The sequence below is a fragment of the Pristiophorus japonicus genome, chromosome 10 (assembly GCF_044704955.1).
Source record: "Pristiophorus japonicus isolate sPriJap1 chromosome 10, sPriJap1.hap1, whole genome shotgun sequence".
Classification (NCBI taxonomy): Eukaryota; Metazoa; Chordata; class Chondrichthyes; family Pristiophoridae; genus Pristiophorus; species Pristiophorus japonicus.
Genome location: NC_091986.1, coordinates 52,591,165 through 52,616,195, shown reverse-complemented (window position 1 = coordinate 52,616,195; position 25,031 = coordinate 52,591,165). Strand labels below are relative to the sequence as shown.

The window sequence follows — 25,031 nt, the reverse complement described above, 5'->3', positions numbered from 1 at the left end:
TTTTAATTTAACTCCTAACTCCCTAAATTCAACTTGTAGGCCCTCACCCCGTTTTTTATCTATATAGTTGGTACCTATATGCACCACGACAGCTGGCTGTTCACCCACCCTCTCCAGAATGCCCTGCAGCCGTTCTGAGGCATCCATGACCCTTGCACCAGGGAGGCAACGTACCATCCTGAAGTCTCGTTTGCGGTCGCAGAAACGCCTATCTATTCCCCTTACAATAGAAACCCCTATCACTATAGCTCTCCCACTCTTTTTCCTGCAAAAGGCATTAAAATGAGAGAAACCATTGACCCCAAATTTGCGACTGAATTAAGATCTTACTGCAATATATCTGAATTTAGATAACCAATAGAATTACTAATGAATAGAATCACTAACGAAATACAGAATAATCCGTCAACTGCCAGATAAATCTCTCAGCGACAGGCTGCTGTGCGAGCAAAATCTGACATTAAACACAGTAGCACAAATGTGTATGTCAGCTGAACCTATGATGGCACAAATATATTTAAGGTGGAGATAGACAGATTTTTGAGCGATAGGGGAATAAAGGGTTATGGGGTGCAGGGAGGTGGAGCTGAGTCCATGATCAGATCGTCCATGATCAGATCAGCTATGATCTTATTCGGAGCAGCCTCGAGGGGCCAGCTGGCCTACTCCTGCTCCTATTTCTTATGTTCTTACGTTCTGAAATCAAGGAGCTGACCTGTGTGAACAATTGAACCATTGAAGCATTTGCTAAGAACAAAATCATATTAGAAACCTGCAAAGTCATCCTTCAAATCTGAAAGAGGAAATGCTGCAAATTGGCTCAGGAATTGCCATGGGGATAATGGCAAGGGTACATTTATTGTCCATCACAAATTTCAGGTGTAGAACATGGGACTATGCAAGATATTCCAAATCACAGGTCAAGAAGAATCAGAGATACAAGGTGTCTTATTCAAATAAGAAATTGATTTGTACCATTATTATGAATGAAACAGAAAAGTCACAATTTAAACTGGATGTCGGGGCACAAATGAATATCCTATCTGAGTGAGATCACAGGGATGTGACACATGGAGTGATACTCGGGGACAGACACACCATTAATGCAGGCTTCACCTATAAGAGTAGCAAGCACCAAGTAGCATTCATACTGATGCCAAAAGATAGAAACAACAATTTTAGGTCAGATTATTTACTTGGTAAAGAGGGTACTGATTGTGAAGACTCAGTGACTTGTCTGGAATTCTAACCCTCGAATACAAGGATCTATTTTAAGGAATGGTTTATCCTCTAGGAATTTCAAATTCAGTTGGAGGGTGAGAAAGTTGGATCTCAAACCAGTGTCCTAAGCTTAAATAATGGAGACTACAAAGGTATGAAGGCAGAGTTGGCTAAAGTGGACTGGGGAAATAGACTAAAGTGTGGGACGGTTGAGGAGCAGTAGCACACATTTAAGGAGATATTTCATAACTCTCAATAAAAATATATCCCAATGAGAAGGAAAGACTGTAAGAGAAGGGATAACCCTCCGTGGCTAACGAAGGAAATAAGGGATGATATCAAATTGAAAACAAGGGCATACAATGTGGCCAATACTAGTGGGAGGCCAGAGGATTGGGAATTTTTTTTAAGCTAGCAAAGAACAACTAAAACATAATAAAGAGAGGGAAGATAGATTATGAAAGTAAACTAGCATGAAATATAAAAACAAATAGTAAGGGTTTCTACAGGTACATAAAAAAGAAGAGTGGCTAAAATAAATGTTGGTCCCTTAGAGGATGAGACTGGGGAATTAATAATGGGGAACAGAGAAACGTCAGAGACTTTGAACAAATATTTTGTATCGGTCTTCACAGTAGAAGACACTAAAAACATCCCAATAGTAGATAATCAAGCGGCTATAGGTAGGAAGGGACTTAATACAATTACGATCACTAATGAAGTAGTACTCGATAAAATAATGGGACTAAAGGAGGAGAAGTCCCCTCGAGCTGATGGCTTGCATCCTAGCATCCTAAAAGAAGTGGCTGCAGAAATAGTAGATGCATGGTTGCAATCTACCAAATTCCCTGGATTGTGGGGCGGTCCCAGCGGATTGGAAAACCGCAAATGTAACGCCCCTTTTTTTAAAACGAGGCAGACAAAAAGGAGGAATCTATAGCCTAACATCTGTTATTGGGAAAATGCTAGAGTCCATTATTAAAGAAGCAGTAGCAGGACATTTGGGAAAGCATAATTCAATCAAGCAGAGTCAGCATGGTTTTATGAAAAGGAAATCGTGTTTGACAAATTTGCTGGAGTTCTTTGAGAATGTAATGAGCTGGGTGGATAGGGGGAACCAGTGGATGTGGTGTATTTGGATTTCCAGAAGGTATTCGATAAGGTGGCACATAAAAGATTACTACACAAGATAAAAGTTCACGGGGTTGTGGGTAACATAACCGCATGGATAGAAGATTGGCTAACTAAAAGAAAACAGGGAGTCGGGATAAACGGCTCATTTTCCAGTTGGCAAACAGTAACTCGTGGGATGCCACAGGGATCGGTGCTGCAGCCTCAACTATTTACAATCTAAATTAATGACTTGGATGAAGGGACCAAGTGTAATGTAGCCAAGTTTGCTGATGATACAAAGATGGGTGGAAAAGCAAATTGTGAGGAGGACACAAAAAATCTGCAAAGGGATATAGACAGGCTAAGTGAGTGGGCAACAATTTGGCAGATGGAGTACAATGTGGGAAAATGTGAGGTTATCCACTTTGGCAGAAATAATAGAAAATCAAATTATAATTTAAATGGAGAAAAATTGCAAAGCACAGAGGGACCTGGGGCATTAAACACAAAAAGTTAGCATACAGGTACAGCAAGTAATCAGGAAGGCAAATGGAATGTTGGCCTTTACTGCAAGGGGGATAGAGTATGAAAGCATAGACGTCCTGCTACAACTGTACAGGGTATTGGTGAGGCCACACCTTGAGTACAGTTTTGGTCTCCGTATTTAAGGAAGGATATACTTGCATTGGAGGCTGTTCAGAGAAGGTTCACTAGGTTGATTCCAGTGATGAGCGGGGTGACTTATGAAAATAGGCTGAGTAGGTTGGGCCTGTACTCATTGGAGTTCAGAAGAATGAGAGGTGATCTTATCAAAACATATAAGATAATGAGGGGGCTTGACAAGGTGGATGCAGAGAGGATATTTCCACTCATAGGGGAATCTAGATCTAGGGGGAAGAGTTTTAGAATAAGGGGCCGCCCATTTAAAACTGAGGAATTTCTTCTCTCAGAGGGTTGTAAATCTGTGGAATTCTCTGCCCCAGAAAGCTGTGGAGGCTGGGTATATTTAAGGCACAGTGAGACAGATTTTTGAGCGATAAGGGAATAAAGAGATATGGGGAACGGGCAGGGAAGTGGAGCCGAGTCCATGATCACATCAGCCATGAAATGGCGGTGCAGGCTCAATGGGTCAAATGGCCTATTCCTGCTCCTATTTCTCATGATCTTATGTTCTTATTTGCCGGGAGACACCAGATCAGAATTAATAAAAACAGATAATCCAATAAGGTTTCCAGAAAAATTTTAAATGTAACTTGGTAGAAAGAAGGAATTAGAGGTTACCAAGAAAGTAGCTGCCCTTTCCAAATCACTGAAAAACAAAGGGTTATTCCTTCAAATCTGCTAAACTGAAATTTTGACTAAAATTTCCAACAAGAGGAATTTCCTACAGGTGTTCAGCAGGTGAGACTGATGACGACTCAGCTAGGGCCTGAATGGGATTTCTCAAGACTGTAGACAATGAGTCGACTCAGTTATCTATTATGGGGCTTGCAAGCAGAGTAATGACTTAGGAAGAGCTTTGGACAGCAACTGGGGAAATAGTCACCATGTCCTGTCATGATGGAAGGAGTAGCACCTAATGTGGTGGCATTTTCCATCAGGCTAAGGGACATCCTACAGTCGTAGTTTCTGGCATGACAGAAATAACCTTCTTGATTTGTTTTATTCATTCTCGGGATATGGGTGACACTAGTGAAACTGCATTTATTATCCATCCCTAATTTCCCTAAATAACTGAGTAGCTTGCTCAAACACATCAGGGGACATGAAGGGTCAGACAGAGTGTGGAACTGAAGTAGAGTGTAGACCAGACTGGGTAAGGGAAGGACAGCAGGTTCCCTTCCCTGAACACCAGTTGTGTTTTTACAACAATCAGGCAGTTTTCGCAGTCACTTTTTCTGGTGCTAGCTCACAAATTACTGGATTATTGAATTAAATTTCACAACTAGCTGGAGTTTAAATTTTGAATCTGTGGGTTGCCAGTTCAGGGCTGAAACAAGGCTACCAGACTGTTATATATGTATACTTGTATTTACTCTGTACAGCCACCAGAGGGCTCATCCCCTGGAGTCCCAAGGAATCCCATCATCCCTTGGGAGCACAGGTATTTAAGGAGGCTTCACAGGTTGGAGAGGCACTCTGGAGACCTGCAATAAAAGACTAAGTCACACTTTACTTTGGGTTCATAGTGTTCAGTCTGACTCTTTCTCCATACACAACAACTGGCGACGAGATACAGATACCGAACCCAAAGATGCAGAGATCAGTGGGCATCCTGGAGAAATTCTCGGAGGGAGATGATTGGGAATTTTTTGTGGAGCAACTCAACCAATACTTTGTGGCCAATGCGCTAGATGGGGAAGAGAGCGCTGCCAAACGAAGGGCAATCCTCCTCATCGTCTGTGGGGCACCAACATATGGCCTCATGAAGAATCTGCTCACTCCAGCGAAACCCACGGAGCAATCGTACGCTGATTTGTGCACACTGGTCCGAGAGCATCTGAACCCAAAGAAAAGTGTTCTGATGGCGAGGTACCGGTTCTACACCTACAAAAGGTCTGAAGGCCAGGAAGTGGCGAGTTATGTCGCCGAGCTAAAACATCTTGCAGGACATTTGGAGCACATGCTCAGAGACATTTTCGTAATTGGCATTAACCATGAAGCCATACTTCACAAACTTTTGACTGTAGAGACCCCAACCTTGAGTAAGGCCATAGCGATAGCCCAGGCGTTCGTTGCCACCAGTGACAATACGAAGCAAATCTCTCAGCACACAAGTACTGTGAACAAAGTGATGTTGTTTTCGAATCATAACGTGCAGGGCAGGTCACACATACCTGCAGCTACACGTCTGCAGATGTCTCAGAGTCCCCCATCAAAGGTGGTGAATGCAAAGCAATTAACACCTTGTTGGCGCTGTGGGGGTGATCATCGTTTCCATTCATGCCAATTCAAAGACTATGTTTGCAAGGGCTGTGGAACAATGGGACACCTCCAACGAGTGTGCAGGTGAGCTACAAAGCATGTTAAACCTGCAAACCACCATGTTGCAGAGGAGGACAGATCCACGGAGGATCACAACGAACCAGAGCCTCAGACCGAGGAGGCAGAGGTACATGGCGTGCATACATTCACCATGAATTGTCCCCAGATAATGCTGAATGTTGAACTAAATGGACTCCCGGTGTCAATGGAGCTGGACACGGGCGCAAGCAAGTCCATCATGGGCAAAAAGACTTTCGAAAGACTGTGGTGCAACAAGGCCTCAAGGCCAGTCTTAACTCCAGTTCGCATGAAACTAAGAACTTACATGAAAGAACTGATTCCTGTAATCGGCAGTGCTACCGTAAAGGTTTCCTATGATGGAGCGGTGCACAAGCTACCACTCTGGGTGGTACCATGCTGCTTGGCAGGAGCTGGCTGGGAAAGATACACTGGAACTAGGACAACGTCCGAGCACTATCGCCCACTGACGACACTTCGTGTGCACAGGTCTTATTCAAATTTCCTTCGCTGTTCGAACCATGCATCGGGAAATTCCAAGGAGCAAATTCTGGGGGCGCGACCCATCCATCACAAGGCGAGAGCAGTACCGTACATGAGAGAAAGGGTACAGATCAAGCTAGACCAGCTGCAAAGAGAGGGCATCATTTCCCCAATCGAGTTCAATGAGTGGACCAGTCCTATTGTACCTGCCCTCAAGGGAGACAGCACCGTCAGAATCTGTGGCGATTACAAAGTAACTATCAATCGTTTCTCCCTGCAGGACCAATACCCACTACCAAAGGCCAACGACCTCTTTGCAACGCTGGCGGGAGGAAAGTCATTCACGAAGCTGGATCTGACTTCAGCCTACATGACGCAGGAACTGGAGGAATCATCGAAGGCCCTCACCTGCATCAACATGCACAAAGGTCTTTTTGTTTATAATAGATGCCCGTTTGGAATCCGATCGGTGGTGGCGATATTCTGGAGAAACATGGAAAGCTTACTGAAGTCGGTACCATACACTGGGGTCTTCCAGGACGACATCTTGGTCACAGGTCGGAACACAGTTGAGCATCTGCGGAACCTGGAGGAGGTTCTTAGTCGACTCAACCACGTGAGGCTCAGGTTAAAATGCTCAAAGTGCGTTTTCCTGGCGCCTGAAGTGGAGTTCCTGGGAAGGAGGATTGCGGTGGACGGCATCAGGCCCACCAACGCGAAGACGGAGGCAATTGAGAACGCACCGAGGCTACAGAACGTGACGGAGCTGCGGTCGTTTCTGGGATGCCTGAACTACTTTGGTAACTTCTTACCGTGTCTCAGCACACTGTTAGACCCACTGCATGTCTTACTACGAAAGGGGGATGAATGCGTTTGGGGCAAAAGCCAAGAAAATGCCTTTGTAAAAGCGAGAAAATTGTTATGCTCAAACAAATTGCTTGTGCTGTATGATCCATGTATGCATTTGCTACTAGTATGTGATGCGTTGTCATATGGCATCAGGTGTGTATTGCAGTAAGCTAATGATTTTGGGAAACTGCAAACGGTTGCTTATGCATTCAGGAGTCTGTCTAAGGCTAAGAGAGCCTACAGCATGATTGAGAAAGAAGCGTTAGCGTGTGTCTATGAGGTAAAGAAAATGGATCAATACCTGTTTGGGCTAAAATTCGAATTGAAAACTAACCATAAGCCATTTATATCCCTGTTCTCCGAGAATAAAGGGATATATACCAATGCGTCGGCCCACATCCAGAGATGGGCGCTCACGTTGTCTGCATACAACTACGCCATCCGCCACAGGCCAGACACAGAAAACTGTGCCAATGCTCTCAGTAGGCTGCCATTGCCCACCACGTGGGTGGAAATGGCGCAGCCCGCAGATCTAGCCATGGTTATGGAAGCATTTGAGACTGAGCAATCACCCGTCACTGCCCGGCAGATCAAAACCTGGACAAGCCAGGACCCCTTATTATCTCTAGTCAAAAGCTGTGTGCTTCACAGGAGCTGGTCCAGTGTCCCATTGGAAATGTAGGAAAAGATAAAGCCGTTCCAGCGGCGCAAAGATAAAATGTCTATACAGGCAGACTGCCTTCTGTGGGGCAATCGAGTATTGGTCCCCAAGAAGGGCAGAGACACCTTCATCAATGACCTCCACCGTACCCACCCATGCATTGTAATGATGAAAGTGATAGCCAGATCCCACGTGTTGTGGCCCAGTATCGATGCAGACTTAGAGTCCTGCAATCACAGATGTAATACATGCTCACAGTTAAGCAATGCACCCAGGGAGGCGCCGCTAAGTTTATGGTCTTGGCACTCCAAACCGTGGTCCAGTGTACACGTCGACTATGCAGGTCCGTTCTTGGGTAAAATGTTCCTTGTCTGGTTGTAGACGCGTACTCCAAGTGGATTGAATGTGAGATAATGTCGGCTAGCACGTCCGCTGCCACTACTGAAAGCCTGCGGGCCACGTTTGCCACACACGGCTTACCCGATGTCCTGGTGAGTGACAACGGGCCATATTTTACCAGTGCTGAGTTCAAAGAATTCATGACCCGTAACGGAATCAAACATGTCACATCTGCCCTGTTTAAACCAGCATCTAATGGTCAGGCACAGAGAACAGTGCAAACCATCAAGCAAGGCTTGAAGAGGGTAACTGAAGGCTCACTGCAGACTCGCCTATCCCGAGTCCTGCTTAGCTACCGCACAAGACCCCACTCACTCACTGGGATCCCACCTGCTGAACTGCTCATGAAAAGAGCGCTTAAGACAAGGCTCTCGTTAGTTCACCCTGATCTACATGAACAGGTAGAGAGCAGGCAGCTTCAACAAAGTTGCATACCATGATAGCGCAAATGTGTCACGTGAGATTGAAATCAATGATCCTGTATTTGTATTAAATTATGGACAAGGTCCCAAGTGGCTTCCCGGCACTGTTGTGGCCAAAGAGGGGAATAGGGTGTTTCGGGTCAAACTTTCAAATGGACTCATATACCAGAAACACTTGGACCAAATCAAACTCAGATTCACAGACTATCCTGAGCAACCCCACCTTGGACCCTACTTTTTTTGATCCTCCAACACACACACCAGTGGCAACCGACACCACAGTTGACCATGAAGCAGAACCCATCATTCACAGCAGCCCAGCATGGCCCAACACACCAGGCAGCCCAGCTGCACAGCAGCCCAGCGAGGGCCCAACAAATGATTCAACAACACCAGCTTTCACACCGAGACGATCAACCAGGGCAAGAAGGGCCCCAGATCGACTCACATTGTAAATAGTTATACTATTGACTTTGGGCGGGGGGGTGGAGTGTTGTTATATATGTGGACTTGTATTTACTCTATACAGCCACCAGAGGGCCCATCCCCTGGAGTCTCAAGGAATCCCATAATCTCTTGGGAGCACAGGTATTTAAGGAGGCTTCACAGGTTGGAGAGGCACTCTGGAGACCTGCAATAAACGACTACGGTCACAGTGTTCAGTCTGAGTCTTTCTCCATACATAACACAGACCATAACTGATTTATGACTAATAGCACTGTCCCTTAAGCGGGTTACTTAATAGAAATGAAGGTCTATATAAAAAGGTCTTATTCCTAATTCAGAAGGTTGTGGAACGATTTAAGAAGGTTATTAGGTTTCTGGAGAGGAAAATAGCTATATGATGTTGTAAAGAAACATCTGAAGCAATTTGCCACAAAGCAAAGAGAGAAAGAGTTAAAGTTGGCAAGTATTAAATGTTTAAAGCAAACACAGGTAAAACTTAGAAAAATGTATTACAGTTATCAGTTAAAAGCCTGAGTCTGAGCCGGAATAGTAAAGTGACATAATACAGAGATTACATCAGGCAAGGCTACTTAAGCGGGAAGGAGAAAACAATAGAAAAAACAAGAAGCAATGAACCAAAGAAGCTGAGGATCCCAGAGCAAGCAAAACTACCTAAGACAGCAGCCAACCTAGTAAAGAAGAGGTTGTACATCTTCAAACTTCAGAGAAATCACGGAATTCTGGAATCTTGTCCATGGCATGTTGAATTCAAACTGTAAACTTAACTTTGCTAAGCCATGTAACTATTGCCTTGGTCAGTAATACTGATAGTGATACACCCAAGTTATGATTGTGCCTATGATAATTAATATGTCAATTAATAATTGATGACCAAATAGTTATTGTTATCCTCAGTCTTTAACTTTGTGACAATATGTGTTGAGGCTAAGAGGAGTGTTGTACTGCGTTCTGGCTATGGTAGGGTTGGTCTGCCGAGAGATTATGTGGGATGGTCCAGAGGAGAGATAATTTAGGCATTGTCTAAGTCTTGGATGTAAATAGTAGATTCCAATCTAATTTTCATTTGTGTACATTAGAAAATGAAAAGATCTATCCGATACTGTAGGACTAATATTGATTACCTATTGATATTTGGATACAATATTTCTTACATATTTTACGGAGGTTAGCATCCATTGATCTTACAAACTAAAGGAGCCATCAGAATATGGATGACAAAAAGATTAAATCGCAAATTGCTTACTCTCTAAAACTTAAGGCTATAAAAAGGGAACCTTACAGAATTCATTAGATTACAGCAGTTTGATCAGCAAAATATATTTTAGAATGTTTGACATCTCCTCAGATTTCTGGAAAACTAGATGAAGCAGTTGCAAATGATTCAAATTCCATATTTTTGATGGGCAGTACAAATTCTTACGAGCTTCTCTTTGCCATTACTTCAGCTCAAACCGGAGATTGTTGAGTTAAAGGTTAAAGTGCTCGAAAAAGATGACGCGCAAATAAAAACTACAACGACCACAGACAATGACTGGCCACAAGCATTCCCAGGAGGAAGAGTCAACTATCCACGATAGATCAGCTCACGGGCAATGTTAACACACCAGTGGATAACAAGGATGGCAAAGATCTTTAATGGACCCTGATCGCCCTCTCCCCATCTCCCCCTTTCCTTTCCCAATCATTTCCCATATCCCCATCTATTCCCTACCCCCCTCCACCACCCGATCGCCCACTCCCCATCCTACCGCCCACCCTCTCCCCATTTCCCCCTCTCGTCCACCCTCTCCCTCTATAACCCCTTCCTCCCCCCCTCACTCCCATTATCCCCCCCCACTCTTCCCATCTCGCCCCCCTGTCCCCCCCCCCCACTCTCCCACCTTCCCACTCTCCCGATCTCCCACCCTCCCACTCTTCCCATCGTCTAACCCCACCCACTCTCCCCATCGTCTACCCCCACCCACTCTCCCCATCTACCCCCCCCTCTTCCCATCTACCCCCCTCCCCATCTCCCCACCCTCCTATCCTCCCCATCTCTCCCTCCATAACCCCCACCACTCTATAATCCCCCAATCCCTCCACTCTGCAACCACACCCCCACTCTGCAACCACTGCCCCCACTCTGCAACCACACCCCCACTGCCCCCACTCTGCAACCACTGCCCCCACTCTGCAACCACACCCCCACTGCCCCCACTCTGCAACCACACCCCCACTGCCCCCACTCTGCAACCACACCCCCACTGCCCCCACTCTGCAACCACACCCCCACTGCCCCCACTCTGCAACCACACCCCCACTGCCCCCACTCTGCAACCACACCCCCACTGCCCCCACTCTGCAACCACACCCCCACTGCCCCCACTCTGCAACCACACCCCCACTGCCCCCACTCTGCAACCACACCCCCACTGCCCCCACTCTGCAACCACACCCCCACTGCTCCCACTCTGCAACCACACCCCCACTGCCCCCACTCTGCAACCACACCCCCACTGCCCCCACTCTGCAACCACACCCCACTCTACAACCACACCCCCACTTACCCCACTCTGCAACCACACCCCCACTGCCCCCACTCTGCAACCACACCCCACTCTACAACCACACCCCCACTGCCCCCACTCTGCAACCACACCCCACTCTACAACCACACCCCCACTGCCCCCACTCTGCAACCACACCCCCACTGCTCCCACTCTGCAACCACACCCCCACTTCCCCCACTCTGCAACCACACCCCCACTGCCCCCACTCTGCAACCACACCCCACTCTACAACCACACCCCCACTTCCCCCACTCTGCAACCACACCCCCACTGCCCCCACTCTGCAACCACACCCCCACTCTGCAACCACACCCCCACTGCTCCCACTCTACAACCACCCCCCCACTGCCCCCACTCTGCAACCACACCCCCACTGCCCCAGCGCTATGACCCCCCCCCCAATTCCCCCGTGCTATAACCCCTCCATTCCCTGCACGCTATGACCCCCATGCCCCCCACATTATAACCCCCCCCATTCCCCCCACGCTATAACCCCCCCATTCCCCCCATGCTGTAACCCCCTCCATTCACCCCACCCTCCCGGACCCTCCCCATCTCCCGGACTCCCTCGGTGGCTCAGAAGGTGACTGGGGCTCACGAGCTTTATGCGAATGAGGCCTGAGGCCCAATATGGGGTTAGACTTGGAACTACCCGTTCTGATGCACGGATTGTGCCCAGTTTCCGCTGCCAAGCCTGTGTGTTTATATTAAATTGATGAATGAATGGAAAAACAAGAACTTTACCTTTGAAGACACAATCCTGTTATCAGGATATTTTTGCAGAATGTAAGCGTCTGTGCCAGGAGGGGGTTCACGATGTCCAATATAAACTGTCCGACTATCCACCCAGTTCTCTTCTCCAACACACTAAATAGAAAGAAGGAGAATTATTGACTAACATCATACACACATCACTTTCTGACTATGTTAGGAATTGCTGAAAACAATGACTCAACTGGGAGTCTTTTAAACTTACAAAGTATTTATTGGAGACAGTATTAAAGCTCCTTTAAAAGCAATTAAAGCTTTCATGCTTAGCAATCCCATGATGCTTCATTCTGAAACCCAACAAGTAACTTGGAGATTTTAGAGATCAGATATACCACAAAAAGCAGTTTTAGCTTTGCACTGGTGTGAAATGTATTAATAAGAACATATGAATTAGGAGCAGGATTAGGCCATACGGCCCCTCGAGCCTGCTCTGCCATTCAATAAGATCATGGCTGATCTTCGACCTCAACTCTACCTTCCCGCACTATCCCCATATGCCTTGATTCTCCTAGAGTCCAAAAATCTATCTATCTCAGCCTTGAATATACTCAACAATTCAGTATCCACAGCTCTTTGGGGTAGCGAATTCCAAAGATTCACAACTCTCTCAGTGAAGAAATTATTCCGATCAATCTTAAATGGCCAACCCATTATCCTGAGACTGTGATCGCTAGTGCTAGACTCTCCAGTCAGGAGAAACAACCTCTCAGCATCTACCCTGTCAATCTCCCTCAGAATCTTAAATGTTTCAATGAGATCACCTCTCATTCTTCTAAACACCAGAGTGTATAGGCCCAATCTATTCAATCTCTTCCTTTAGGACAGCCCTCTCATCCCAGGATTCAACCTAGTGAACCTTTGTTGCACTGCCTCTAAGACAAGTATATTGTTTCATAAGAACATAAAAACATAAGAATTAGGAACAGGAGGTAAGATCAAAACTGTCCACAGTTCTCCAGGTGTGGTCTCACCAAAACCCTGTACAATTTTAGCAAGACTTCCTTACTCCTGTACTCCAACCCTCTAGCATTGAAGGCCAACATGCCATTTGTCTTCCTAACTGCTCGCTATACCTGCATGCAAACTCTGTGATTCATGTATGAAGACACCTAAATCACCCTGAATACCAACATTTAATAGTTTCTTACCAATAGAAAAACAGATTTTTTTAAATTCTTCCTACAAAATGAATAACCTCACATTTCCCCATATTATACTCCATCTGCCATCTTATTGCCCACTCACTCAACCTGTCTATATCCCTTTGCAGGTTCTTTGTGTCCTCCTCACAGCTTACTTTTCCACCTACCTTTGTATTGTCAGAAAGCTTGGACACATTACTCGGTCCCTTCATCTAAGTCATTGATATAGATTATAAATAGCTGAGGTCCCCGCACTGATCCTTGCAGCACCCAACTAGTTTCAGCCTGCCAAGCTGAAAATAACCCACTTATGCCTACTCTGTTTTCTGTCCATTCACCAATCATCTCTCCATGCTAATATATTCCACCCAACCCCATGAGCACATATCTTGCCTCACAAACTTTTATGTGGCACCTTATCGAATGTCTTTTGGAAATCCAAATATACCCACCCATTGGTTCTCCTTGATATACCCTGCTGCTTACATCCTCAAAGAACTGGAATAAATTTGTTAAACACGATTTCCCTTTCATAAAACCGTGTTGACTCTGCTTCATCATATTATGATTTTCTAAGTGCTCTATTACCACTTCCTTAACAATGGATTCCAGCATTTTCCTGATGACTGATGTCAGGCTAACTAGCCTGTAGTTTCCCATTTTCTCTCTCTCTTACATTTGCTAACTTCAATCCACTGGGACTATTGTAGAATCTGGGGAATTTTGGAAGATCACAACCACTATCTCTGCAATGACCTATTTTAGAACCCGAGGATGCAGGCCAGGGGATTTGTAAGCATTTAATCCCATTAGTTTCTCAAGTACTTTTTCTCTACTGATCTTAATTACTTTAAGTTCCTCATTCTCATTAGCCCCTTGATTCCTCACTATTTTGGTATGTTTTTGTGATTTCTACTGTGAAGACAGATACAAAATATTTGTTTAAATTTCTGCCATTTCTTTGTTCCACTTTATAATTTAGCCTGTCTCAGCCTCTTTGGGACCAATGTTTACTTTTGCTACTCTCTTCCTTTTTACATACTTGTAGAAGCTCTTATAATCTGTTTTTATATTTCTTGCTAGTTTACTCTCATATTCTATTTTCTTCCTTTTTATCAATGCTTTGCTGGTTTCAGAAGTTGTCCCAATCCTCAGATTTGGTACTATTTTTCACAATATTATGAGTCTCTTCAACTCAATTATAACTCAAATGTAAAGTTGCCCAGATTCATTTTTGGAAAGAATTTACAAATACAAGGTGCTGCAACTGTACCCCATTGCAAAGCAAACTGCCTGGGGACTATAAAAGGTTTAAATGTTATTGTCACAACTTTCAGGTCTGCAATAGATATTCTCTTGGGTTCAATGTCTGTGATTACTCCTGCAGGCAGACCCCATGTACCCTATGATCAGGAGTATACCTTTTACTGCCCAATAATAACGTAACCTGGGAGCTGAAACAGTAAGATCTCCCGTTGTGTCCACTGGATTATTTGATCTCACACATGCTACCACGTGCAAGGCAAGTACTCGTGAGATAAGGCGAAATGTCAACTGGGTTAGTTTACATGAAATACATGAATGAACAGAATACTATTTTCACATCTCCTTTGCTACTCAAAACATCTAAAATAATAAATGATAAGTTTTCCCTCATTTCATATATTAGCATCACTGCCTGGTACGAAAGCTAGAAAGAGACCTCATCCTCTCTTGGACTGCTCCAGCCCTAAAATGCATTGTCCCCAAAATTCCTGGGCTATTGAGGAGGGGACAAAACATGAGATAGATCCTGGCTCGCCAGGGTTCCATCACATTTGGACAGGATCTCTAAATTATAGACTGGATAGATCTTTTGTCCAAACCCCTATATCAAGGGACATGTTGGGGAGGCCTAACCCTGCACTGGGGGAAGGTAATTGATTCCAGAGGGGACCCATCATCTCCCCTAATCAGAGTACCCCCTGTGGGAGCTGAAGACACTAGGCCCATTTGAGCTTCAAGGGGACATCACTTCATCAAACAGTAGCAGATCAGCTCGAGATGCATCTTTACTGGCACCAGCGTCAGGACTGGGGCCTCGACTTGGTGCAAGGGTGGGCACGGGATCCACTCCACCGCATTTACACATCAGAAATAACACCTTGACTCAAAAGCCTCTGCCTCTTGGAGCAGGTGCCATGTCACTCTTACTGTGCTCAGTATATGAAGTCAATCCACATTATAGGTGCAACGCTCTCTGGAACATGTTAATCACGCCACCCCCTCTATTGTCTCAAACCAATACAGCATTGTGTGTGCACAATTCAATCAACTACTTAGTCTGTCAATCCACCTAAAGTTCCTAATTAAAACCCCAGATAAAATGTGTTCCTGGGAGTTTATATTTGTTGCCTGAATTCATCACTGTAGCAACACAATATAAATTATAAATTAACTCCTTCCAGTCCAAAATCAGCAAAAATCTTAAAATGGGAGTTACTTTTTAAAGGATTTCTTATTACATTTTGAATATTAGCAAATAGCTGACCTTAAACTTACAGCAACATTAAAGTGGAACAGTTTACACTTGAACTGTGAACCTGTCTTTTCTCTTTACAGATATCAATTGTCCTGTGCATTTCAGCATCTTCTGCTTTTAATAAAATGTAACTGACCTGTACACAGACTACATTTCCCAGGCCGATGATGCGGTGCGAGCAGTATAGCTTTCACCTCAAACAGATACCAGAATAAAATCAGTGTGTGTTTTATATGCAGTTTCCTTACAAAATCACAATTATTTCAGAAATATCTCATTATAAAAAAAAAGACCTGCAGCACTGTCATGTATTCAACCAGCATTGTAACCCATGTATAAACTGACCTAAGTTGTACACCGTGAGAACACTGACCACTAGGTGGGAAACACTCTTAGCCTGGACCTTCAGGTATAAAAGGGGAAGCTCTACCCACTTTCATCACTTGAGTGCTAAGGAATAAAGAACAGGTCACAGACTGACCTTCTCTCAAGCATGGGCCTCGTGTGCATTTATACTGTATAGTAAGGACGTATCAATGGCGACAAGAAACTGGGATTTAAACCACGCGAGCATGGCCACTAGCAGAACAGACGAGAGGTACTGTGTTAAGGAATGGTTGGGACAGAGATTCAACATTGTTAAAGCAGCACACAGTTCTCCAGGCAGACAAGGGCAGTCGGGCATGCCCCAACATGTAGTCGAACCCAGAGGGGGAGCTCGACAGAGACAATGGCAAGCTGAACTGCGATTCACGCGGCCAGTAATGGGGCCATCAACACCTGTTAATGGTGCACTCAAGGACAATAACAGGAGCAGTCAGGGACGATCGACTGTCAAGGGACCTTTTGTTTCAAACCGCAACTCATGCTGGAAGCGTGGAGGCACACACTCAGCCGGAGTTTGCAGAAATGAGCAAAATACCTGCAGAAATTGCAGAAATGGACACTGGGGGAAATCGCTGGAAGCTGAAGTTCAGCGAGTTCGTGTGGAGCACGTATACAGTTCATACACCAGGACGCCACCGATAATGATGAAAGTGCTCCTCAATGGCATTCCAGTATCAATGGAGTTAGACACGGGTGCCAGCCAGTCCCTGATGGGTATCAAACAGTTCGAAAAGTTGTGGGCATCCAAGGCCAGGAGGCCAAAATTATCGCCGATTGACGCACAGCTACGGACTTACACAAAGCAGATCATTCCAGTGCTTGGCAGCGCCACGGTAGTCGTGACCCACAAAGATTCGGAGAACAGACTGCCACTCTGAATTGTCCCAGGGGACGGTCCCGCACTACTGGGGAGGAGTTGGCTTGCTGTCATGAACTGGAAATGGAGCGATGTCAATGCAATTTCCTCTGTGGAGCGAGTATCATGCTCACAGATCCTGGACAAATTTGACTCATTATTTCAATCCGGCATTGGCACTTTCATGGGGGCCAAGGTAGTGATTCACATAAACCCGGACGCCAGGCCAGTACACCACAACGCCAGAGCGGTGCCTTACATGATGCGGGAAAAGATAGAAGGCGAATTGGACCGCCTGCTGAGGGAAGGCATCATCTCGCCAGTCGAATTCAGTGACTGGGCAAGCCCGATTGTGCCGGTGCTCAAGGCGGATAGGTTGGTCAGGATATGTGGCGATTACAAGGCCACCATCAATCGGGTGTCACTCCAAGACCAGTACCCGCTACCGAGAGCGGAGGACCTCTTTGCGACGCTATCCGGTGGCAAACTTTTTTCAAAATTGGACCTGACCTCAGCTTACATGACCCAGGAGCTGGCGAGTGAGTCGAAGAAGCTGACCACCATCATGACACACAAGGGGTTGTTTGTGTACAACAGATGTCCGTTCGGGATTCGCTCGGCCACCGCGATCTTCCAACAAAATATGAAAAGCCTCCTCAAGTCGATTCCAGGGACGGTGGTTTTTCAGGACAACATCCTCATTACAGGTTACGATACTGAAGAACACCTCCACAACCTGGAGGAGGTGCTACGCAGACTGGACCGGGTAGGTCTGCGACTGAAAAAGGTGAAGTGCGTCTTCCTAGCTCGAGAGGTAGAATTCCTGGGGATGAGGGTAGCAGCAGACGGGATCAGCCCTACTGCGTCCAAGACGGAAGTGATCCAGAGAGCACGCAGACCCCGTAACACGACGGAGCTGCGTTCATTCCTGGGGCTCCTGAACTATTTTGGTAACTTTCTTCCCAAATTGAGCACGCTACACGTGCTCCTACGCAAAGGTCACGAATGGGTCTGGGGGGACAGCCAGGAAAGGGCTTTTAATAGAGCATGCAATTTGTTATGTTCCAACAATCTGTTAACGCTATATGACCAATGTAAGAAACTTGTGTTAACGTGCAATGCGTCGTCCTATGGTGTCGGGTGTGTGTTGCAGCATGTCAATGCCAAGGGTCAGTTACAGCCGGTAGCTTATGCCTCCAGAAGTCTGTCCCAGGCAGAAAGGGGCTACGGGATGGTAGAAAAGGCAGTGTCGCTTGTGTATTTGCGGTAAAGAAAATGCACCAGTACCTGTTTGGCAGGAAATTTGAGCTGGAGACAGATCACAAACCCCTAACGTCCCTTTTGGCCGACAACAAGGCCATAAATGCAAACGCATCGGCCCGCATACAGAGGTGGGCACTCACGTTAAGCTGCCTATGACTACACAATTCGGCACAGACCGGGCACCGAAAATTGCGCAGATGCACTCAGCAGGCTCCCACTAGCCACCACTGAGGGGGCTACCGAGCATGCTGCTGAGATGGTCATGGCTGTTGAAGCTTTCGGAAGCGAAGGCTCACCCGTGACAGCCCGTCAGATTAAAGTCTGGACAAATAGAGACCCGCTATTGTCTCTAGTCAAGAAATGTGTCCTGAATGGGGACTGGGCAGCCACGTACAGGGCATGCCCTGAGAAATTTAAACCATTTCACAGGCGCAAGGATGAACTCTCGATTCAGGCCGAATGCCTACTGTGGGGAAACCGCGTAGTCATGCCCCAGATGGGCAGAGAGGTGTTCATCAGAGAACTCCACAATGGGCACCCGGGCATTGTCACGATGAAGGCAATTGCCAGGTCACACGTTTGGTGGCCAGGGATAGACGCAGATCTGGAACTTTGTGTTCGCAGGTGCAACATGTGTGCCCAGCTGGGCAATGCGCCCAGAGAAGCCCCCCTTAGCCCCTGGCCCGCCAAGCCTTGGTCATGCATCCATGTGGACTACACAGGTCCTTTCATGGGGAAAATGTTTTTGGTTGTAGTAGACGCCTACTCCAAATGGATCGAGTGTGACATTTTAAATTCAAGCACATCCTCTGTCACGGTAGAAAGTCTACGGGCAATGTTCGCCGCCCACGGTCTACCGGACATCTTGGTCAGCGACAATGGCCCGTGCTTCACAAGCACTGAATTCCAGGACTTCATGGCAGGCAATGGAATTAACCATGTTAGAACGGCCAGGCAGAACGAGCAGTGCAGATAATCAAACAGGGGATGCTCAGAATCCAAGGGGGTTCCCTACAAACCCGCTTATCACGCCTCCTGTTGGCCTATAGATCCCAACCACACTCGCTCACAGGGGTTCCACCCGCAGAGCTACTAATGAAAAGGATGCTCAAAACCCGGTTATCCCTTATACACCCCACCATGAAAGAAATTGTCGAGAGCAGGCGCCAGTCACAATATGACTACCATGACAGGAATGCGAGGGCGCGATGTATTGATGTAAATGATCCTGTTTTTGTCCTCAACTACGCTGCAGGGCCCAAATGGCTCACAGGCACTGTGGTTGCCAAAGAGGGAAATAGGATTCTGGTAGTTAAACTTACCAATGGACAAATCTGCCGCAAACACGTGGATCAAACAAAAAGGAGGTTCAGCAACCCCATAGAAGAAGCAGAGGAAGAACACGATATAGAGTTCGCTCCACCACAGGTGACCGAACACCGGAACCAAAGGGAGGAGAGCCCAGTCACTGTGGGCAGTCCGGACAGGCCTGAGGCACCGCAAACAGCAGACACTCAGGCCAGTACCCAACAACCGGAGCCCCAACTCAGGCGCTCTACAAGGGAGCGTAAACCACCAGAGAGACTCAACCTGTGATCCCAATAAGACTTTGGGGGGGGAGGTGATGTCATGTATTCAACCAGCATTGTAACCCATGTATAAACTGACCTAAGCTGTACACCGTGAGAACACTGACCACTAGGTGGGAGACACTCCTAACCTGGACCTTCAGGTATAAAAGGGGAAGCTCCACCCACCTTCATCACTTGAGTGCTAAAGGAATAAAGGACAGGTCACAGACTGACCTTCTCTCAAGCATGGGCCTCGTGTGCATTTATACTGTATCGTAAGGACGTATCACACATTCTCTGATTCATTGCCCCTCAGTGCAATCACTTCACATCACTGAAACTATAAAAAGAATGGAAAGAAGAATGTGCAAGAATGGAGCACACTCCAGTGATTTCCGTTATCATTCATCTAGTTAGAATTTATTTAATGGTATAAAATCACTTTGCTCCCATCTTCAGTGTGTCAATGAGTGCAGAAGTTGATGAAGCTGGACTCCACACTGCAGACAAGACATTCTCAGGCTGTTCCAGTTCACAGAGTTACTGTGGGCATTTAATATTAGAGCGCTATCCTAAGCTATCATTAAGTAATAATTATGACATTGTCAACAGAACACTGCACTCGAAAATAAATTTATTAGCTGTAAATGTTTGGGATGTTTCAAGGCCATAATAAAAGGTCTATAGCTCCATGCAGTAAGTTATAGAAGTGGCCTTTAGTTGGGCGATATATTCCACCCTGCAGTTGTAATCTTTGGGAAGTTCAATAAATATGTAGGGAATCTGCAAACTGAACAATGCCAGTACATGCTGGTAAAATAATTAACGGACAGAACTCCAGCCCGGGTATGCAGAGCCCCGGCACAGTGCCCGCCACACTGCGCATAGGGCCTCGGCACATGGCATGCCACCCTGCGCACAGGGCCCAGACGCACACACACACATGGCCCGGACGCGAACACACACACACGCTCACGGCCCAGATGCGCATGCAATCACACATGGCCCAGACGTACACACACGGCCCAGACGTGCACACACGGCCCAGGCGCGGGCATACACACACACATACACTCGATACACACAGCCCAGAGACACACAGCAGAGTGACGCCCCCACACGCGCGCATGCAACCCCCACGCACAACCCTCATACACTGCAGCACCTGCTTGCTTTGGTTTGTTTGTGTGCCATGCCCCAGAATAGGTGTGGTGATTAGTGATATGTGAACCTGATTCTATGCGAAGAGGTGAGCAGCTTCTGTGAAGCGACAGGTTCATACCCGTTGCTCTTTTGCGTCGCAAGTGATTGCAAAATGAAAATGGGGTTTGACGTTAACTGCATTATGCAAAGCAGAATGAGAGTAACTCTGTGCATTGGTTTAGATCTGGATCCGATGTCACAATCCAGACGCAGTTTACAGCCACTCACCCAGAGTGCAGCACCTCAGGCTGGTCTGGCTGAACCTAAACAGCTCCTTTAATATAAGCACTTCCAATAGTTTTACATGGAAATGTTTTAAACATAGGTGCAAGTGGCAGGGTGGAAGGATACGATGGAATGATGGGTTGGACAGGGAACATTCCACCGTGAGTCAGGCACCATTTGAAGTGATATCAGAGCCAGTTGGCACAGTGACACACACCATTCACTGTGAAACCTACCTGGAGTCTTGACTCCTTTACAGCAGCACTATTTGAAATTTTTAATCTGTGAAATCAGGCCTTCAAAACACATTGTAACCATGACGACAATCTCAATTCTTGTATTTTTAAATGAAGTCCATCTTCGATACTGATTGCAGCAACAGAAGTGGGGGAGGGGAGCTGTACATCCCAACTCTGCTCCAAAGCCAAACTACAGTACAGAGGCAGAGAGACAGAGAGGTGGAGAGAGAGCACGTGAGCGAGAGAGAGAGAACCAGGAAGAGCAAGTGAATGAGCGAGCCAAAGAGAGCGAGAGCCAGAGTGAGATGGAGTGAGAGACAAAGAGAGAGCAAGCCAGAGAGAGTGCATGAGCGAGCCAGCCAGAGGGGGAGAGAGAGGGAGCAAGAGAGAGCAAGCCAGCCAGAGGGGGGGGGGGGGGAGAGAGAGCCAGCCAGCCAGAGGGAGGGGAGAGAGAGCAAGCCAGCCAGAGGGGGAGAGAGATTGAGTGAGCGAGCCAGCCAGAGGAAGAGAGAGATCGCGAGAGAGAGCCAGCCAGCCAGAGGGGGAGAGAAAGAGCGCGATTGAGCCAGCCAGAGCGGGAGAGAGAGAGTGCGAGCCAGCCAGCCAGAGGGGGAGAGAGAGCGATCGAGCCAGCCAGCCAGAGGCGGAGAGAGCAGGCCAGTCAGCCAGAGGGGGAGAGAAAGAGCGCGATCGAGCCAGCCAGAGGGGGAGAGAGAGCGATCGAGCCAGCCAGCCAGAGGCGGAGAGAGCAGGCCAGTCAGCCAGAGGGGGAGAGAAAGAGCGCGATCGAGCCAGCCAGAGGGGGAGAGAGAGCGATCGAGCCAGCCAGCCAGAGAGGGGGAGAGAGAGCCAGCCAGCCAGCCAGAGGGGGAGAGAAAGAGCGAGCCAGCCAGCCAGAGGGTGAGAGAAAGAGCGAGCCAGCCAGCCCAGAGGGGAAGAGAGAGAGCCAGAGAGAGCAAGAGCAAGTGAGCCAGAGAGAGCGAGAGCCAGAGATGGAGAGAGACAGAGAGAATAAGGGGCCGCCCATTTAAAACTGAGATGAGGAGTAATTCCTTTTCTCAGAGGGTTGTAAATCTGTGGAATTCTTTGTCCCAGAGAGCTCTGGAGGCTGGGTCAATGAATATATTTAAGGCGAAAATAGACAGATCTTTGAGCGACAAGGGAGTCAAGGATTATGGGGAGCAGGCAGGGAAGTGGAGCCGAGTCCATGATCAGATCAGCCATGATCTTATTAAATGGCGGAGCAGGCTCCAGGGGCCAAATGGCCTACTCTTGCTTCTATTTCTTATGTTCTTATGAGAGACAGGGAGGGCGAGAGAGAGAGACAGACATATTGCTGGGTTGTGCCATGCCATTCCCAGCAACCTTGTGGCAAAAGCTGATGTCTGGCTTGTGGAGAACAGGGAATAAAGATTCCTGGGACAGCAACATTAACATAAATTGTTATATTTGTTTTTTTCATCAAATTCTCAGTTAAACCTTTTTGTTTCCAAAAGTTTAGGGAGAGGGAAGGTGACATCCACAACAAAAATCACCATATCACCATAGATGTTAACAAATATGATGTGATTGGGATTACGGAGACGTGGCTCCAGGGTGATCACGGCTGGGAACTCAACATCCAGTGGCATTCAACATTCAGGAACGATAGAATAAAAGGAAAAGGAGGTGGGGTAGCATTGCTGGTTAAGGAGGAAATTAAGGCAATAGTTCGGAAGGACATTAGCTTAGATGATGTGGAATCTATATGGGTAGAGCTGCAGAACACCAAAGGGCAAAAAACATTAGTGGGAGTTGTGTACAGACCTCCAAACAGTAGTAGTGATGTTGGGGAGGGCATCAAACATGAAATTAGGGGTGCGTGCAATAAAGGTGCAGCAGTTATAATGGGTGACTTTAATATGCACATAGATTGGTTAACCAAACTGGAAGCAATACGGTGGAGGAGGATTTCCTGGAGTGCATAAGGGATGTTTTTTTAGACCAATATGTCGAGGAACCAACTAGGGGGGAGGCCATCTTAGACTGGGTGTTGTGTAATGAGAGAGGATTAATTAGCAATCTCGTTGTGCGAGGCCCCTTGGGGAAGAGTGACCATAATATGGTGGAATTCTACATTAGGATGGAGAATGAACCAGTTAATTCAGAGACCATGGTCCAGAACTTAAAGAAGGGTAACTTTGAAGGTATGAGACGTGAATTGGCTAGGATAGATTGGCGAATGATACTGAAGAAGTTGACTGTGGATGGGCAATGGCAGACATTTAGAGACCGCATGGATGAACTACAACAATTGTACATTCCTGTCTGGCGTAAAAATAAAAAAGGGAAGATGGCTCAACCGTGGCTATCTAGGGAAATCAGGGATAGTATTAAAGCCAAGGAAGTGGCATACAAATTGGCCAGAAATAGCAGCGAACCCGGGGACTGGGAGAAATTTAGAACTCATCAGAGGAGGACAAAGGGTTTGATTAGGGCAGGGAAAATGGAGTACGAGAAGAAGCTTGCAGGGAACATTAAGAAGTTTCTATAGATATGTAAAGAGAAAAAGGTTAGTAAAGACAAACGTAGGTCCCCTGCAGTCAGAATCAGGGGAAGTCATAACGGGGAACAAAGAAATGGCGGACCAATTGAACAAGTACTTTGGTTCGGTATTCACTGAGGAGGACACAAACAACCTTCCGGATATAAAAGGGGTCGGAGGGTCTAGTAAGGAGGAGGAACTGAGGGAAATCCTTATTAGTCGGGAAATTGTGTTGGGGAAATTGATGGGATAGAAGGCCGATAAATCCCCAGGGCCTGATGGACTGCATCCCAGAGTACTTAAGGAGGTAGCCTTGGAAATAGTGGATGCATTGACAGTCATTTTCCAACATTCAATTGACTCTGGATCAGTTCCTATGGAGTGGAGGGTAGCCAATGTAACCCCACTTTTTAAAAAAGGAGGGAGAGAGATAACAGGGAATTATAGACCGGTCAGCCTGACATCGGTAGTGGGTAAAATGATGGAATCAATTATTAAGGATGTCATAGCAGTGCATTTGGAATGAGGTGATATGATAGGTCCAAGTCAGCATGGATTTGTGAAAGGGAAATCATGCTTGACAAATCTTCTGGAATTTTTTGAGGATGTTTCCAGTAGAGTGGACAAGGGAGAACCAGTTGATGTGGTATATTTGAACTTTCAGAAGGCTTTCGACAAGGTCCCACACAAGAGATTAATGTGCAAAGTTAAAGCACATGGGTTTGGGGGTAGTGTGCTGACATGGATTGAGAACTGGTTGTCAGACAGGAAGCAAAGAGTAGGAGTAAATGGGTACTTTTCAGAATGGCAGGCAGTGACTAGTGGGGTACCGCAAGGTTCTGTGCTGGGGCCCCAGCTGTTTACACTGTACATTAATGATTTAGACGAGGGGATTAAATATAGTATTTCCAAATTTGCGGATGACACTAAGTTGGGTGGCAGTGTGAGCTGCGAGGAGGATGCTATGAGGCTGCAGAGCGACTTGGATAGGTTAGGTGAGTGGGCAAATGCATGGCAGATGAAGTATAATGTGGATAAATGTGAGGTTATCCACTTTGGTGGTAAAAACAAAGAGACAGACTATTATCTGAATGGTGACAGATTAGGAAAAGGGGAGGTGCAAAGAGACCTGGGTGTCATGGTACATCAGTCATTGAAGGT

The 25,031-nt window shown here is 46.5% G+C and overlaps 1 protein-coding gene across 3 annotated transcripts in view; it reads right to left on the bottom strand.

Moving 5' to 3' along the window:
• Positions 1-25,031, bottom strand: part of atp11a (ATPase phospholipid transporting 11A) — a 302,794-nt gene that overhangs the window by 259,155 nt on the left and 18,608 nt on the right. For all 3 annotated transcript variants that reach the window (XM_070891812.1, XM_070891813.1, XM_070891815.1), the window contains exon 2: positions 11,913-12,035. In XM_070891812.1, coding sequence (XP_070747913.1) covers positions 11,913-12,035 — 123 coding nt within the window. The remainder of the gene's footprint in view (positions 1-11,912; positions 12,036-25,031) is intronic.